The 18,240-nt window shown below is 46.4% G+C and overlaps 1 protein-coding gene across 2 annotated transcripts; it reads right to left on the reverse strand.

Moving 5' to 3' along the window:
- Positions 1-6,419: 6,419 nt before the first annotated feature.
- ISCA1 (iron-sulfur cluster assembly 1) lies at positions 6,420-12,910 on the reverse strand. 2 transcript variants are annotated; one of them, XM_035099615.2, is made up of 4 exons: positions 12,744-12,908; positions 9,559-9,612; positions 7,665-7,770; positions 6,420-6,708 (listed from the first exon to the last, which is right to left on the reverse strand). In XM_035099615.2, the coding sequence occupies exons 1-4, from the start codon at positions 12,822-12,824 to the stop codon at positions 6,560-6,562; spliced, it is 390 nt and encodes a 129-aa protein (XP_034955506.1). In that variant the 5' UTR covers positions 12,825-12,908; the 3' UTR covers positions 6,420-6,559. The 2 variants fall into 2 exon arrangements, with proteins under 2 accessions (XP_034955506.1, XP_034955507.1); XM_035099616.2 differs by lacking the exon at positions 9,559-9,612 and having other exon boundaries at positions 12,744-12,910.
- Between the last annotated feature and the right edge of the window lie 5,330 nt (positions 12,911-18,240).

Genomic DNA, 18,240 nt, shown 5'->3' on the forward strand with positions numbered 1-18,240 from the left:
CAGTATGTGGCTGAATCCCACCTGTTTGGAAGTGTCCTAGCATAGGAGCCCCTTCTGTGAAATGCACCCATAATCCTCTTTCCAACATGTGCACAAAGGTACTTCCAGATGGTCTGCTTATTCACACAAAATTGTGTTGCTATCCCACCTATTCTAGCAGACCAATTATCCCATCAAAATTACAAAACATACTTCATGCAGTGCTCAGTTGAGGCAAATTAATGGAGGGCCTTCTGGTGGTTCCCTTGCTGCAAGAAGCCAAATTACAGGGAACCACAGGCAGAGGGCCTTCTCGGTGGTGGCACCCGCCCTGTGGAACGCCCTCCCACCAGATGTCAAAAAGAAAAACAACTACCAGACTTTTAGAAGACATCTGAAGGCAGCCCTGTTTAGGGAAGCTTTTAATGTTTGATGGACTATTGTATTTTAATATTTTGTTGGAAGCCGCCCAGAGTGGCTGGGGAATCCCAGCCAGATGGGCGGGGTATAAAAAGAAATGTTGTTGTTGTTGTTGTTGTTAACCTATCAATGGCTACTAGCCACAAAGGCTACGCTCTGGATCTGGTTGGCCTCTGTGAGAACAGGATGCTGGACTAGAGGAGCCTCTGGCATGATCCAGCGAGCTCTTTTTACATTCTAACCAACCTTATTTGTGGAATCTGAATTTGCCTCTATGCAACTGAATCCCTACCCCCCCCCCAGTGCGCAATTGGCGACATCATCCTCTGTTTGGCTCTGTCTAGCACAGAGGTTTTCAACCTTTTTGAGTCCACAGCTCCCTTAGCCAACAACATTCTTTCTGTGCACCCCTGTGGGCAGTGATTTTTTTTCTTTCTAAAAAATGTTTAGGGGTACTCTCATTTTGACTCAAGAAAATCACCATTTTATAGTTCAAATAGGGGAAAATAAATACAGTAAATGGACATACCCCCAGAAAAAAGCACTGCCTGTGGGGCTCAGGAGCCCAGTTAGGTCACACCTTGCCTGCAGCCTCTCACCCTTCTTCAAACCCCTTCCCTTGTGGATTGTTCCCTCAACCTCCACTCCTCTCCCCTCTCCTTGGGAGTCCTCTGGGCAGTCACTGCTGCCACCCCTGGTCTCTGAACTGCACCCCAACCCTGCCCCAAAGAGAGGTGCCTCCCATAGACACCATTCGCTTGTGGAGCTTATAGCCAGGGCTGCTGTAACCTACAGCTGTGCAAGCCTTTGGGAGGCAGAGACTCTGTGAGAGGGCATCAGAGGAGGGAGAGAAGGAAGGACAGAGGCTAGTGCCATCATTCAAGGCACCCCACGGTGCCATGGCACACTGGTTGACAACTACTGGTCTAGCAGTTTGGGAATGAAATGTCTCAATAACGGTTGTTTTAGATTTCTTTTGACCTCAAGTGCTCAGAAAAATCTGAGCACAATCTTTCTACAATTTCTACTTTTAGTTACAGTCATACCTCGGGTTAAGTACGCTTCAGGTTGAGTACTTACAGGTTAAGTACTCGGCGGACCCAGAAGTACTTACTTCCGGGTTCCACCGCACGCATGCGCAGAAGCTATCTGCGCACTTCACGCATGTGCAGAAGCGCTCTGTCGGCGCTTTGCACATGCGCGCTATCGCCGCTCGGGTTAAGTACTTTTTGGGGTGCGAATGGCACTCCGGAACCAATTAAATACTTAACCCGAGGTACCACTTGTAAATGTTATTTTTTTTCATCCACAATACTGTCTTATTTATTTTATAGTACAGTACATTAATTATTGCCTTCATTTTATGGCTCAATGGTCTCATTAGACAGTAAAATTCATCATCTGGAACGGATTGATCCACTTTCCATTACTTTCAAGGGGGAAGTTCGCTTCAGGTTAAGTACGCTTCAGGTTAAGTACGGACTTCCGGAACCAATTAAGCACTTAACCTGAGGTACCACTGTATTTTTATTTGAGGGGGGGGGCCTCCCCCTGGCTACATGGGTGACAGTGAATCCTCCTGTCCAGTCTGGAAGCTCCCCAACTTTCCCGGCTGCGCTAGGAGTCTTCTTTATCCTTCACACCTGCCAGCCTATATATATATAAGCATCATCGTTACTCACAGGATTGATGCAGAAAGCAACTTCCAGGAACACCTGATATCTCGGACGAGGAGATTTCAGGGCAGGTGCATTTGGGTTGCTAGGAGACGGGGCGGGGGCGGGCAAAGGACGCTGCCTCCAGCGTTTTCAAAAGCCTTGAATCCTTGGACTGGGTGACGGGGCGGAGCCAGAGGAGTCGCGGCTGCAAGAAAAAGACGGGGAGAGTCGGCGCTGCAGAAGGCGCCGATCCACTTGATCCGCGTTGGGGTTTTACAGGCCCGAAGGGAACCCGATCGGAAGCAAATCGTGCTACCCAGAAGAGCAGCAGCGAGCCAGCAAGCGCTGCGAGGCCGGCAGCCGCGCCCCCGTCGGCGCGGGGAGAGGTTTTGCCGGCGTTTTCATAGTGACCCCATTATCACGCCACAACTTTTCCTGCCGGGCGGCGGGCGGCACCGAGGAATGACGCTCGGACGCGGGGAAGGGAATCGGGCAGGGGCTGCTGCTTCTTTCAAGGATGCATCTGCCGTCGCAAGGTTTCCGGGCAGCGAGCAGGGCTTTAGGAAACCCACCTGAGCGTTGCCCTTCTCCAAACGGAGCTCCCAGTGCGCCGAGTCCTGCCCGCCAAATGCAAGAGGCGCGGAGCCCGGCGCCTGCTATGTATCCACCGAGGAGGCAGGAAGCAGACCCGGGGAGTCGCAGCTCGACCGGCAAAATAGTTGCGCTGCGAGGGATCTGGGGATTCCCTTAAGGGCCAACCTTCCAGTGGAGAGGGCTTGTCCTTGCCGTCGCTACTTGCTGCGCGGGATCCCGAGCAGTGCCGGATTTATTTATAAGCTCTTGGGCTCCCCCCAAAAATTTAAAGGCCAAAAAAACCCTGCATGTTATAAGATTAAAAACAAATAAAATAAAACCTACACACAGCAAGAGTGTTTTGTGTTGTGTATTACTTTGATAAACTACACATTTTGTTATGTGCAAATGGCTTTAGATACCTATTAGGTCCATAAATTACCATATAGCATATATTCAGCACAAAAAGCAGCGACTTGTTGACAAAGGACAGCTGAACATATAAAAGGGCCTCATTATCTTCAGTAGCTTAGGGCCTCATCAAACTTAAATCCGGCCTGATCCCGAGTCAGACGTTTTAGATGCCAAAATACAACCCAGACCCAAAGTTTTGATGTTTATTTAGCTTTGCGGGTGCCTTATAAGCCAGGTTTGCCTTGAGGTTGGTGCTATGTCTTTATTAAATCCCTTGTTGTTGTTTAGTTGTTCAGTCATGTCCGACCCTTCGTGACCCCACGAATCCCTAGAAACCCTCAAATCTCTACACTGTAATACAGCAACCATGAGAACAAAGCAGCGGGAGATGGGAGTGCTGGGTTTCACCGTTGGCTCAGCTAAGAGATCAGCAACTTTTGGCTCTTCCACTCCTTTTAACTTTTTCCATTCTGACTCATTGTGATTGGGTTTCCTTTTTTTCCTCCTCCCTACCAACCAATTTTCCTTGAGTGTTGCTTTTAGATTATAAAATGGAAGGCAGATTGTCTTACAGATATTTGTAAGCCGTGCTGTGAGGAGCCTTGCTTTGGTTGAAGTGTAGGGTAAAGATCCTTAAAATAAAACAGAAATCTAAAAAATTCATTTAGGATTTGATGTAGAAACTACAAAACATGTTTTCCATGTTTAACAAAAGGTAATATTTATTACAACATGTCAACATTATTGCACATGTGATAGATGATTAATAATTACAATCGCTTAAGCTACTGCTAACAAAAAATTACTTCCAATTTGCCCATTAGGTGTTTAAATACAATGTACTTTCATAGTACTGAAGTGCACACTTTCATAAAACACAGAATATACAACATTTCTAAAAATATTAAGATGTAAGAGTACAGCAATACCATTTTTACACAGTACTGTCTACATTCAGTGTCCTCTCTTCATTCATTAAGAAGCAGTCAAATACTGGGGCTGTTCATATGGAATTTTTGATTGCACTAGCCCAAAATTTCCACAGGGTAGAAATGCAGCAGTCCTAAGCAAAGGTTCTAATAGTCTCAGACATGCTCTTAGTCACTGGCCTGGTTTGCACAATACATTAAGCCATGGTTTAATGCGAATTTCACACTGGTACACACTATGTAGTGTTTATTCTTCATTCCTGTTCCTGACACACCAAATGAAACAAGCCAGAGTCTAACTTCTTGTCACCCAAACCCAGCATCACAAGTTTCCTTCAAACCAACCATAATCACTAGATGAAAAGGAACCTTGGCGACTGCTCATTTGTTTGGGAGGAAACAAACCCCAAACCTGTTTAGAAAAATTTCTTGAGTCCTGAATCTTTCAACATACTGCTTCATAAGATGCACATGAGTTCTAGTGCACGAACATGCCAAGGTTGCACCGGCTTTCCCTCTTGTAAGCATTTTTTAAGTTGCACATTTGGTTAAAAAAGAGGCAAAGGACCCCTGGACGGTTAAGTCCAGTCAAAGGTGACTTATGGGGTTGCGACGCTCGTCTTGCTTTCAGGCTGAGGGAGCTGGTGTTTGTCCACAGATAGTTTTCCGGGTCATGTGGCTAGTATGACCAAACCACTACTGGCGCACAGAGGACCGTGACGAGTGCCAGAGTGCACGGAAACGCCGTTTACCTTCCCGCCGCAGAGGTACCTATTTATCTACTTGCACTGGTGTGCTTTTGAACAGCTAGCTTGGCAGGAATTAGGACAGAGCAATGGGAGCTCACCCTGTCCCGGGGATTCGAACTAGCAACTTTCTGATCAGCAAGCCCAAGAGGATCAGTGGTTTAGACCACAGCGCCCCCTGCGTCGGTTTAGTCATGCTGGCCACATGACCCGGAAAACTGTCTGTGAACAAACGCCAACTTGACCATCCAGGGGTCCTTTACCTTTACCTAGTTGCACATTTAATTTACTATGTAGGAAAAGCCTGCTTTGAGCCTTTTCAAGGAAGTCTGCAAGGCAGGGATTCCAGAGCTTACCGGTTTGCTCCACTGCTGAACTGTCCTCAGTCAAGATTCCTGCACTCCCAATGTTTAAACTAAATGCCAAGGCCTGAATGGGTAGAACTGTGGCAACTGATAAGGTTATTGCACTAGTAATCTTGCACTGAAACACATGTACCATACCATCCTCCCAACACTGCTTATCCCTTTCATATAAAGCATAGCGTGAATGCCTGTCTGTATAAGATAACTGCCAGTGTTAGAAGCCTTATGAAATACTGGGGTGAAAAAAATGGCTCTGTTTTCTCAAACTAATAAAACAGCCACCACCTTCTTATGTGCAACAGTATGTTAGCTGAAAGATCATATAAACAGGCCTTTTTTAAAAAAAAACCATTCATAATATGAAACACAATCTCATTAAAATAAAAACAGTAGTATTATTTTTAAAAAAGAAATTACTCCTCCCTCCCTACCTGAGCAGTCGTTATCAAAATTCAAAGTTGGTTTTACAAGTAAGATGTTTTGTTCTTATTTGGTTGAAATTTGAAGACTTCTTAAAATTAACTCAGGCCACAGGCTGTTAGGGTATCAAAATCTCATCACCCAGAAAAAAATAGTGTCCTCTGCTGCTTGACAGGAACATAAAAATAAAATAAAATATCTAGACCTAGGAAATGTAGGGAGTGGTTTTAGAATTAGCTTCAGAATATTTTTAAACTGATTAAAACAAGCAATGTCAAAGATACACCCACAGACTTCTGCATTACCTTTTTTAAAATCACAGTGACTACATTGTTCCTTAAAATATTAGTGACTTTCCTAGTGGCAACCAAAAATTATTAATGCCTCTTAGAATAACATAGGATGGTGGGAGAGAAGAGGGGGCAGAATATCTGCGTGTGTATGCTGTCAGAAATGCAGATTAGATTGCAATCCTAACCCTACTTACTTGGGAGTAAGTCCCATTGAATTCAAGAGGACTTACTTCAAAGTAGCTATTGTTAGGATTGCACTGTGACTCACCTCAACTCTATTAGATCATATGCCCCTGAAAATTCAGACTAACATTTGAAGAGAAAGTACTAAAAATAAATACTCTGTAAAATTCTGATACATGCTAGGATTATTTTTGCCTTAAATATGCATTAATGCGAGGCCTACAGTACCGAAATTCCTTCCAATCCGAGATTTAAAAAGTAGCCATATGGCCTTAATACAATATTTGTCAGTCTTGCAAAGAACTGACAGGAGCTTTTTGCAGATTGAAATTTGAAGAGGTATCTTACAGTAAACCTAAGTGTTCTGAGCTTCTGCAGACCAATTCCTCTCCACACTCTTAAACCCAAAATATGCAAGGGCTGGAATTTAACACAGAGATTACACTTTCAAAACACAGTACTTTTATTTTCCTGGAAAGGGAGCCAAATATTACAAAGCCTAAAGATGTGAAAACACACACACCAAGTGATTACTTCAGAAAGCAGTTTTGTGGTCTTAAAAGTTATAGTCCTGGTGTTTTAAATGTTAAAGCTTTCTCCACAACCACACGTTCCTTTGATGTTTGGGTTATTGAAAACAAATTCACTGGACAGTTTGTCTTCTATATAGTCCATTTCAGTTCCTAGAAGTGTGAGTTGCGCTTTCTTTTCAATAAACACTCTAACACCTTGACAAAAAGAAGAAGAAACAATTATGAGATTTGAAAGAGAGCAAATTCTGGATTCCCCCCCCCCCCACTACGCAAAATATTTGTGAGCAGCTAATCCTTGTCCTAGATTACAATGCATGATGCATCAAGACACATTATTTCACCCAGAGACAGGCTACAAACACCTCAGGCCTGTTGCACTACAGTTTAATACTCCCCTCCACAAATTAGATTGTCTCCGGCTCTGGATTACTTGGCTTAACTTTGTACAGTGGATGCTCGGGTTGCGAACGTGATCCGTGCAGGAGGCACGTTTGCAACCTGCAGCGTGTGCAACCCACGTCTGCACACGCGCAGGTCGCGATTTGGTGCTTCTGCACATGCACGATTTAGTGTTTCTGCGCATGCGCCGAAACCCGGAAGTAACCCGTTCTGGTACTTCCTGGTTCGGCACGGAGAGCAACCCGAAAAGATGCAACCTGAAGCGGCTGTAACCCATGGTATGACTGTAGAACCATTGCATGGTTGCCCTGCTCTAACTGCAGAAAAAGTGCTTTCTTCATAATTCAGCATAATTCTAGTCAGCTTGACCAGATGCCACCTGTTAGTGATTTCTTTTCGATCTCTTTAAAATGTCTTGGTGGTCTCAATTCTGATGGACCATTTTTGTCATTTAAAGCGGTGATTCAAAGCATAATCTTAGAAGTGCTGCTCCAGTATGTGAAACTTACCACATAAGAAGCACATTCAAATATTGGAAATTTAATGGCTAGATACAGAAATCAAGTCTCGCTGGTGACAGCACCAAGTTTATTTGAGAGAAAGTCAATTTATGAATGAAGTGAATTAGGGTTACCTTTTAATCTAGTGAGAAACCTGCACAACTGTGATTAAATGGCATTAACAATACGGTATTTTAAAGGAGAAGTAAAAAAGGACTTAAAATTATCTCTGGGATACCAAAACACACTTACCATCCTGTACTACTTCCTCATCAGAGTTCCCCTTTGATTTTGTGTATTCGAGTGTATAAGAAAGTCCATTACAGCCTCTTGTACGGACACCAACTTTAACGCCTACCTGAAACATTAAGTTTAAAAAACCGATAAGAAAACATTTGTATTTAATCTAAAAATTTCAGCAGAAATAGAAATTGTTTTCAAACATGCATAACCTCACCAGAATTATTGCTTTTAACACAAATCAGCTAATATGATCAGTACATTTACACTGCTGCACAGAGTAGAATTATCAAATATAAAAAATGTTTTTTAAAATGGTACAGAATGTTAATAAAGCAAGCCTACAAGTCAACAGTCAATTAATCTACTAAAATTTCATGTCTGCATAGAAACAAAGGCCTGACATTCTCCGGTCTCCCAATCAGGAAAAGGTAATTAAGTTTCAGTGATGTCAACTGCACAATTTGTACAGTACATGATTCAAGCCCGATAGATTTCATAAGTGGCATCCAACCGTATCCATCTGCTGACAGGTCCCGTGTCCCCCCCCCCCCCCGGAGATGCTTATCTAAGTGTAAAAGGGAAGTGGTGATATTTTTTGCCAATTCTACCTTTCCCTTAAAGTAGGCATCCCCAACCTTCGGCCCTCCAGATGTTTTGGACTACAATTCCCATCATCCCGGACTACTGGTCCTGTTAGCTAGGGATCATGGGAATTGTGGGCCAAAACATCTGGAGGGGCGTAGATTGGGGATGCCTGCCTTACAGTCTTCAGCACCCCTTTCCCCAAAATCTTCTGCAGAAGTTTGAAATACCCTTTGAAACAGCATCGGAGGTGGTGCAGGGGGTTATAGGAACATATAGGAGGTTTCATAAAGAGTCAGACCATGGTCCATCTAGCTCAATATTGTCTACACTGAATGACTGCAGATCTCCAGACAGGTTTCTCTCCCAGCCTTAACTGAAGATGCCAGGGACTGAACATGGAACCTGCATAAAAAATAGATTCTCTTCCACTGAGCCTCAGCCCTTCTCCAATGGAATCTGCAAGCAAGCAAGCAATCAATCCACACATTTCCTGCTTTCAAATGGAAGCTTTTGCTGGATCTAAGAGCCTTCTAGCAGCAGTGGGACACAACTGGATACATCCCAACAGCACTAACTTTTTGAGGATTGGGACAATGTACTTAATAATGAATGAATCGCATGTTATTCCAGACATTCTCACATGATATCAAGAAGCTCAGCACATTTCACTATATTTTTAATACATGTGAAAAAACAACAGCTTCATCACTATCAACGTGCAACAGACTCTAAAACCATTTCACCAGGAACAGCATTGCCGTTCTCCACTGTTGAACAAGCAGTTGCTAGATTAGTATAGTTTCAAATTTAAAATACAAAGTCCGTCATTCACTCTATTTTACAATGTATTAATTCACAGGGTATCTGCTAGAGGGGACCCAGGTGGCGCTGTGGTTAAACCACTGAGCCTAGGGCTTGCTGATCAGAAGGTCGGCGGTTCGAATCCCTGTGACGGGGTGAGCTCCCGTTGCTTGGTCCCAGCTCCTGCCAACCTAGCAGTTCAAAAGCACGTCAAAATGCAAGTAGATAAATAGGAACCGCTACAGCGGGAAGGTAAACGGCGTTTCCATGTGCTGCTCTGGTTTGCCAGAAGCGGCTTTGTCATGCTGGCCACATGACCTGGAAGCTATACGCCGGCTCCCTCGGCCAATAATGCGAGATGAGCGCGCAACCCCAGAGTCGGTCACGACTGGACCTAATGGTCAGGGGTCCCTTTACCTTTACCTTTTTATCTGCTAGAACTACAACAAACAGCAGCACATTTAAACAAATATTAAACAGATGAGTAATGTCAGGCATACTCTCCATCTCTACTTACATGGTCAGGTTTGTCTTTAAGCAGTTGTTTTATCTTCTGCACAGCAGATGGGGTCTGAAAGGTTTTTAGGAATAGCTTTGGATTAGAGGAATACTCAGCTTCATCTTGTTATCTTAAATCAAAACCTGTTTTCCCCCACCACTTTCAGAGCCTAGGTTCAGTACAAATTCTCGTATCGCCACAATCAACGGCTCATACTAGCAACGAACAGCAACTATTTGATTTCTTGATATTTTAGGATCAGGTTGTAACTAGAGATCTGTGTACTTCACTCAGCCTACTTCAAAACTGGGCTCAGCAAACATAGCACTGCTCAGCAACTCCAGTTTTATCAAGCACAAACCCAGAATTTGGTTGCCAGACTTCCAACGGCATAACATGGTCTCAATCCACCCCCATCTTTGTGTCCAGCCCAATGTCTCCTTTCCTTTCCATTTCCCTAATTTGATGGCAACTGGGATAGCTCAATCCCTGGATGCTGCAAGGCAACTTCTCAGGCACCTGAGAAAAATAGTTTCCCCAAATCCTTAGTATAGACATCAGGTGTCCTGGAGAATACTATGTTGCTCCTGTAACACACTAAGTGCACAGAGGGAGGCATATCAGCTCAGACAATAAACAGAGCACAAGAACAACTTTCTGGAGAGATGTCACTTTGTTTGAAATTAGAATCAGCATTAAGAATTGGATAAATTTGTAATCCAAACCAAGTAACCATGAACTTAGGTAATGCCACTAGTTCTAAACATCTTCAATTACATACATAAGGCGACTTTCTGGGATGGATTCTACTCTGATAAAGTACAGATCCAACCCCTAATGGTCACAAACAGTGCAGCACAGAAACCAATGCAAATTTCTGAGAAAAACATAAACTGCAGTGACAGTAAAGTATAAAAAAGTAATCAACTGTCAGAAATAAATCACCCAGAGTAAGTGCAGCTAACTCTTCATCAGAAGAAACAAGGTCAGCTCAAAAGTGCTAGCCTTAATGAGCACAGCAATTTTTTGGTAGGTCTTGCCCCCATGAGGCAGTTGCAGAGGCTAATGATCCCCACAACTGCCTAAATCTCTTCCTCTCCTGGGTCCTTCCCAAGCAATCTGAAACTTAGCCGCTGCACCTGTCATTGTTCCTCCCTTTTCATACCTCTTTTGGTCCTGGGAGACCAGGGGAGGAGGGCAGCCTGTCACAGCAGCAGCAGGAGACACCCTGGATTCTTCACCAGCCTGACTCATCTCTGCCTCTTGGCCTCCATCCTCTCCTGCTTCCACTTCTGCTTCTAGACTTCTCTCTGCCACAGACTCTCCCTGCTCACTAAACCCTGTTCCCTCTTCCAATATCTCTAACCAACTGAGCAATCCAAGCTGACATCCTCCTCCCAGTCTTCTCCCTCTTTACCACTCACTGTCATCCCACCACCAATCCCCGGGCTCTGAGTCTCCATGCCTTGGGGGCCCTCTAGCTGGTGCCTCCCAATATTCCTTGGTGTCTAGCCAGTCCATGACATCAACCACACAATATGTATATGCTAACCATAGTTAATGGCTTACCACGAAGAACACACTGATCTTGACCACTTTGCTCCTTCCTGCTACCAAGTAGGAAAAACAAACCACAACCCCTGGCATAGTGTTACATACAATCCAGGGGACAAAACAAGCTACATTTGTTCTTGCCTTACTATGGTTGCTGACTACCCAACCAATCTGTTTAAGTTGGCAGGGGGAGAGAAGGGTCAGGCACATGGAGGCCAAGGGATGAACCTAGCAGGTGCCATCCTGCTCCCCTGCATGCATTCTTCAAAGTCCAGATTACGAGAAGAAGGTTTATAAAGAAAAAAACATGCCATGCTACTCATACTGTGTTTGGCCTATGAAAAAAAGTCCTTTCTCATATACTTCCCCCACTTTGTAAAAAGAAAAATAGATCCCAATGATCGGACACAGAGGACAACAAGGCTACATCTTCAATGGTTGCATGTAACATATTCAGCAGCTGGAACTTGTCTGAGGAGCCCTATGAGCTTTTGTATCTGGCCCACCTTAGCGGAAACAGGACTTTTCCAAGTAAATTCATTTAAAGCAGGCACCCCCAACCTGCAGCCCTCAGATGTTTTCACCTACAACTCCCATGATCCCTAGCTAACAGGACCAGTGGTCAGAGATTATGGGGATTGTAGTCCAAAACATCTGGAGGGCCGAAGTTTGGGGGTGCCTGGCTTTAAAGCAAAGGCTTGGGAACCAATGAGACTGCATTGGGGGGTGGTATGCCTAAATTATATAATTTGGTATCTGCATGATTGGTATTAGTAACTGTACTATAATTTGGCATTGTTATTATGAGGCTATTATTGGACTGTAACTGAAAACTAATAAAAATTATATTATATATACACACACACACACACACACACACAAGATAACCTGCAGGAGCAGAGCAAGTTCTCCCTCCCTCCTGTGGCGAATGGCATCTCCCAACAGAGGCGACGAGGGGAAACGCTTCACCCTACAAACTTCTGCCTGCCACCACAGTTCTAGTTACAGGTGGGTAGCTGTGTTGGTCTGACGTAGTCGAAATAAAATTTAAAAATTCCTTCCAGTAGCACCTTAGAGACCAATTAAGTTTGTCATTGGTATGAGCTTTCGTGTGCATGCACACTTCTTCAGATACACTGAAACAGAAGTCACCAGACCCTTATATATAGTGAGAGGGTGGGGAGGGGTATTACTCAGAAGGGTGGTGGGAATGGGTGATTGGCTGATAGGTGTGGAAACCCAACTGTTTACGACTGCAATTGGTCTTACAGGAAAAAGCAAGGGGTGAGATGGCTAAAAATAGCTTTATCATGTATAATGAGATAAGAATCCAATGTCTGAAGACTTCTGTTTCAGTGTATCTAAGAAGAAGTGTGCATGCACACGAAAGCTCGTACCAATGACAAACTTAGTTGGTCTCTAAGGTGCTGTTGGAAGGAATTTTTTAATTTGTTTCTGCCACCCACAGTTCGTGATGTGGCCTCTAAGACCTGCCCCTCCCCCAGACCCACTCACAGCCCCTCCAGACGTCGCGCGCAATAACACGCCGCAACTGCGCCTGCGCAGCCCTCTTGTTTATCGGCCAGCGAAGGGTCGAGAAGCCCCGCCCCCAAGCGAAAAGGGAGGCGCCCCCCCCCCCCAGGACTGACCAGTGTAAGGGCGGCTCTAGTGGCCTGAATCTTCCTCTTGCTCACGGCCCGAACGGTGGCTCTGACCATGGAAGAGGCCATCTCTCCCGCTCCGCCCTTTCAGCCCCGTCCTCCGAGGTTGTCCATGAACACCGCTGACGAAGCGACGCACAGCTCGACGTCACGGCGCGCGGGTGGCGTCACTCGAGGGGGCGGGAGCTTAAGGATGGCTCGCTCCTATTGGGTACGCAGCGGGCCACTGGGAAGTCTGCCGTTAAACAGGTGTCTCTCTCGCGCTCTCTCCTCCCCCCACGTCCTTCTCAGGATGGCTGACCAATCAGCGGAGAGAGGAGGAGCGGAGAGGCGGGAAGAATTCGATTCCAGCACTTGGGGAGAGAACGGCTAGCCCGCTGCGGAGGGACGGAGGGATACGAGGCCGAGGGTCGCCGGGATTAGTTCTCTGCGCGGAGGTGCAATACTCAGGGTGATGTAGTTGGCGCAATAACATTAGCAAAAACAAAACATTTGCTTTGTCTTATTTAAAACTCTCTCCCCACCCACACTGAGATCAGTCAGAAACTCAGGTTGCATTCTTTTATTTTGCGGTGCCTCAATCTTAGATACACTTTACTTGGGAGTAAATCCTATTCAATGCAGTGAGACTATCCTTTGAGCAAAGGTGGAATGAGCTGCACTCTTAAAGACATAATTTGGCGCCTCGTTCAATAGGATGGTTGTTTGTTGTTGTTTTCTATTACATTTTATTGTACAGTAATTCATATTTGGTGTTAGGTGCCCTGAGCCCGGCCCTGGCCCGGGAGGGCGGGATATGAATAAAAATTATTATTATTATTATTATTATTATTATTATTATTATTATTATTATTATATTTAACTGAGAGGCCTGTTGACCAATTGCAGTAAAAAGGCAAAGGACCCCTGGGCGGTTAAATCCAGTCAAAGGCAACTATGGGGTTGTGGCGCTCATCTCGCTTTCAGGCTGAAGGAGCCAGCGTTTGTCCACAGACAGTTTTCCGGGTCATGTGGCCAGCAGGACTAAATCGCTTCTGGTGTACGGAGGACCGTGACAAGTGCCAGAGCGCACAGAAATGACATTTACCTTCCCGCCGCAGCAGTACCTATTTATCTACTTGCGCTGGTGCGCTTTCTAATTGGTAGGTTGACAGAAGCTGGGATAGAGCAACGGGCGCTCACTCTGTCACAAGGATTCGAACTGCCGACCTTCCAATCAGCAAGCCGAAGTAGCTCAGTAGTTTGGACCACAGAGCCACCTGGTCCCACTGCCAATTGCAGTATCATGAATTCAGCATCATTACGTTTTGGCAGACTGATTCCATTCCTCAGGTCTGCTGTTGTTTTTAGTTCCCACAGCTTTCCGGAAAGCAGTCCCTGTATTAGTTTGCACAATCCATCCAAGATGAGATTCAAAAAAGTTATTTGACCCCATTTGCAATTCCTGCTAAACTATTCTTGATGTAGGTGGGGTGGGATACTTTCTGGGTTCTGGAACTTGGCCTCTCAGAACCTGGTGCCTTGTTTGGAGCTAAAGCTCCCATTCTTTCTGATCAGCACCTATGCTGGCTGGGGCTAACAGGAGTTGTGATCTAAAATATTTAAAAGACACCAGGCTGGGGCAGACTGCTGTTAACAGACACCCTTTATTCTACAGCTATCCTTGAACCATAGATTCCAGAAGAAAGCCGGTTTGCTGGGTCATAAAGGAGCTTATATGAATAAGGTTTTACTTTTGTAAGTACTACTTTGAGGGCATCTGTCAAAGGTGGTGTGAAAACCTATTAAACAGAACCAAGTTCTCTTATGATGTAAAGATATTGGGGATGTGTGATTAGAAATGCTTCACAGTAGTTTTTATACTTCCACCAATTGACCAGAGAGATTTCAACATACAGCACAGTGACTAAACTTGCGCAAATTATAGAACAAGCACTGCAGAACAGGTCAACTGCTCAGACGCTTACTTAAATGTAGAGTGTCAAGAATTGTGAGGAAAAGCCTGAAGTACAACCAAATGCAGAAACTGTCTACCTGTGCTGTAGTACTTTAAACAGCAAACACTTGGATGCATGCTGATAGGAAAGTGATATCCCAAGGGTGAGTAACTTCTGATTTCTGTCCACCTGATTTGCACTGACTAATCTCCAGATCAGAGATTGTCAGTGAAGCTGATTACTAAACCTTTTACATCTTTTGAAAATCCAAACCAACTCTGAAAAATTATTACCTTCAACTGGAATACCTGTAACAGTTTATAGTGCAAGAGGGAAGCAGGCTGCTCTTACTGGACTTTTCCCTCCCCACCACAAGGCCATTCTACCACCAACTGCCCTGTAGGAACGATCCGGATGACTTGTTATATGAGGACATTGTTCTCTTTATAAAAAATATAAAGTCTAATGTTTTGTGCAACCTGCCTTAGAAGGATACATTGAAAGGACAAGTAACTAATAAATAAGACTAAATCTTCTTTATGATTCATACAATACAAAAAGGAAAAACTTTTTAAGTTTTCACTTGGTTGGTTTATTTCAAGGTCATAAATAACAGTGGCTTAATTTTTTGCGGTATATTTTTCCTGGAAAGGGTATTGTGAGGGACAAGGGATATCGCGAAGTCCCTCCCCTCCTGAGTTCAAGCCCGTCCCCGAGCAAAGGGGAAAGCAGGGAGAGCTCCGATTCCAGTGGGGAAGCAGGAAGTCGTGTCCGAGGCTCAGGCAAGGTAAAGGAGCCAGGGTCCCAGGTGGGACAGGAAGGGGCAAGTAAGGGGGGAAGACCCATCCCCCCAACTCCAGAATTACGCAGGAAGAGGAGGGGCAAGAGGATGGGTCTGCCAAAGCTTTTGTGTTGGAGAAAGACGCGCCAAAAGCCATTAGGAGGTTCTGAAACCGACTGACAACATCGCTCCGTGTAAATAGCAATGACTTGAGCACTGTAAATACGCAGCACCAATAAAAGAATAAAATGCAGAGCTGCGTAGCGTCGTTACTCTGAAGTAGTCCACTCCGGCCACTGTGACAGCAACCTCCTAATCATTTTTGGGCTACTTTGGAGTTGCCGGGATGAGCGTGTCCGAGGCGGAGAAGTGGCGGCAGATCGCTGAGCAAGCCCAGCTAGAACTGCAACAGCTGTCGCTGCAGGCGCAGGGAGAATTGAAGGCAGCTAAAGAGGAGACTAAGAAGGTCCAGGACGACCGGCTACAACTTGCGGAACAGGTGAGAGAGCTCCAGGAAAAAGAGCAGCATTTAAGGGCGGTGGCGGTAGACCTCCAAAACAAGCTGGATGCAGAGAAAAACAAGGCGGGAGGGGCTCCCCAAGTCCAAGTGCTGCCAGGAAGGAGAGCAGGGACCCTTGTAAGCAAGTTCAATGGAGACCCGAAGGAGTTTCAGGGCTTTGAGACTGAGATCGTGTATGCTCTTGAGCTGCACCAGAATGAGTTCCCCGATGATGAGCACAGAGTAGCGTTTATTGTGGAACATCTCACCGGAGCAGCCAGGGAGTGGCTAAGACCGTTAATCGCAACCAAGAATCCTTGCATGAAAAATGTCCAACAATTTCTAGAAGGTTTGAGGACGATGTATTCGTCCGATAGTCATTTGGACCAGACTAAGGAGGAACTGCATAATTTACGCCAAGGAAATATGACAGTTCGCGCATATTGGGCGAAATTCACCATGCTGGTGCACAGACTGGGGTGGGTTTTGGATTCGCCTCCCATGCAAGCTGCGTTTTACTTGGGTTTGAGCGAGGAGGTGAAGGATGAACTCTCGAGAGGTCCAAAGCCCAGTACTATGGATCAGCTGAGCAAAGCAGCTCTGGCGGTGGGGGTGAGGCAGGAATCCCGGTGGAACGACAAGCAAGCGACGCGCGCAAAGCGGGCTTGGTTCCCACGGTCGCAGGAGAAGCCACTCCCTCAACAACCCTTTCAAGCCACGCCTGGAGCCAGCCAGGACCAGGAGCCCATGCAGATTGATAGCGCGCGCGCGCGGGCTTTTCAAACCCCAGCGGCGCCAAGACGCAAGGAGGGAAGGGGCGGGAATTGCTTTCTCTGCAACTCACCCCAGCATCTCGTCAGGGACTGCCCACATCGCAGGGAGTGGCAAGGAAAGGCGGGAACGGTGGTACCCTCCCCCACTGACGCAGCACCACAGCAGGGAAACGGGAAAGCCTGGCTGCAGGAGACAAGGGGCAGCAGCCAGGCACGGTCAGCAGACAACAGCCCCAGCCCGCCCACCCGCACAGAGAGGTGCAGAGCCAGCCCACCCCTCCCAGAGCAGGAGTGGTTCTAGAAGTGACGCTCACGCTCCCAAATGGCTATCCCCTGACGGTCCTCGCCTTAATTGACAGTGGGGCGTCCGCCAACTTCTTCTCGAGAAGCTTTGCAGAAGAGCACCAAATCCAGCTTTTGCAGTTGGATTTTCCTCTGCACGTGGCAACCATTGACGGCAGGGAGCTGCTGGGAGGGGCCATCACACATCAAACCCCCCCCATGAGAATGACGGTGGGAAGGCACTCAGAGACACTGGCGTTCAACGTCACTACCATCTCAGACCCCCCCATCGTCTTGGGCATGAGCTGGCTGGCGCGCCACGACCCCTCCATCAGTTGGCACCAGAGGTGCATCACGTTTGGGTCAGACTTTTGTCTGGAACATTGCATGCAGCACCAACCAGGGGAGGGGCCTCCGATAGCCACGGTGGCCACCATGCATATCAAAGGGGGTGAGGCAATACCCAAGCAGTACTGGGACCTGCAGGAGGTCTTCAGCGAAGCTGAGTCCGACCACCTACCCCCGCACAGGCCTTTTGACTGCCAGATCAACCTGGTGCCAGGGGCGACGATACCCCCAGCCAAGCTGTACGCCATGTCAGACCAGGAGCTGGAGGATCTGCGCGCTTTCATCGACAAGAACCTCAAGCGGGGGTTCATCAGAGAAAGCAAGGCAGCAGGGGGCAGCCCGGTCTTCTGGGTGGACAAGAAAGACACGCAACAGCGCCGTCTTGTGGTGGACTTTAGACGGCTGAATTCGGTGACAGAGCCAGTGGCTTTCCCCATGCCCAGAGTGGATGATCTCCTGACAGCGGCACGCAGGGGCAAGATTTTCACCAAGCTGGACCTAAGGGGGGCGTACAACTTGATCAGGATCCGGGAAGGAGATGAATGGAAAACCACGATGTTCACGCCTCTGGGCTCTTTTGAATATCTGGTGATGCCCTTCGGTTTGCAAGGGGGCTCAGCATGCTTCCAGGCCTTCATGCACCACGTCCTGGGGTCCCTCCTCTTCAGGAAATGCTTGGTCTTCCTAGATGACATCCTTATCTACTCGAATGACCCAGTGCAGCATGTGAAAGATGTCAGAGAGGTGTTGCAACGCCTGAAGGAGAACCACCTGTATGTGAAGCTGGAGAAGTGCAAGTTTCACACCAAAGAGGTGGACTTCCTGGGCTACAAGCTGTCAGACAAGGGGCTGGCGATGGACAAGG

The sequence above is a fragment of the Zootoca vivipara genome, chromosome 11 (genome assembly GCF_963506605.1).
Source record: "Zootoca vivipara chromosome 11, rZooViv1.1, whole genome shotgun sequence".
In the NCBI taxonomy this organism is placed as follows: Eukaryota; Metazoa; Chordata; class Lepidosauria; order Squamata; family Lacertidae; genus Zootoca; species Zootoca vivipara.

What these genes read in the sequence shown, in the direction of transcription:
- ISCA1 (XM_035099615.2), bottom strand. Translation starts at nt 12,824, where the DNA reads ATGGCCTCTTCCATGGTCAGAGCCACCGTTCGGGCCGTGAGCAAGAGG. An exon ending in CTAGAGCCGCCCTTACACTG is followed by an intron (nt 9,613 to 12,743) that starts GTCAGTCCTGGG and finishes AAAACCTTTCAG; the next exon opens with ACCCCATCTGCTGTGCAGAA. An exon ending in TGAGGAAGTAGTACAGGATG is followed by an intron (nt 6,709 to 7,664) that starts GTAAGTGTGTTT and finishes CTTTTTGTCAAG; the next exon opens with GTGTTAGAGTGTTTATTGAA.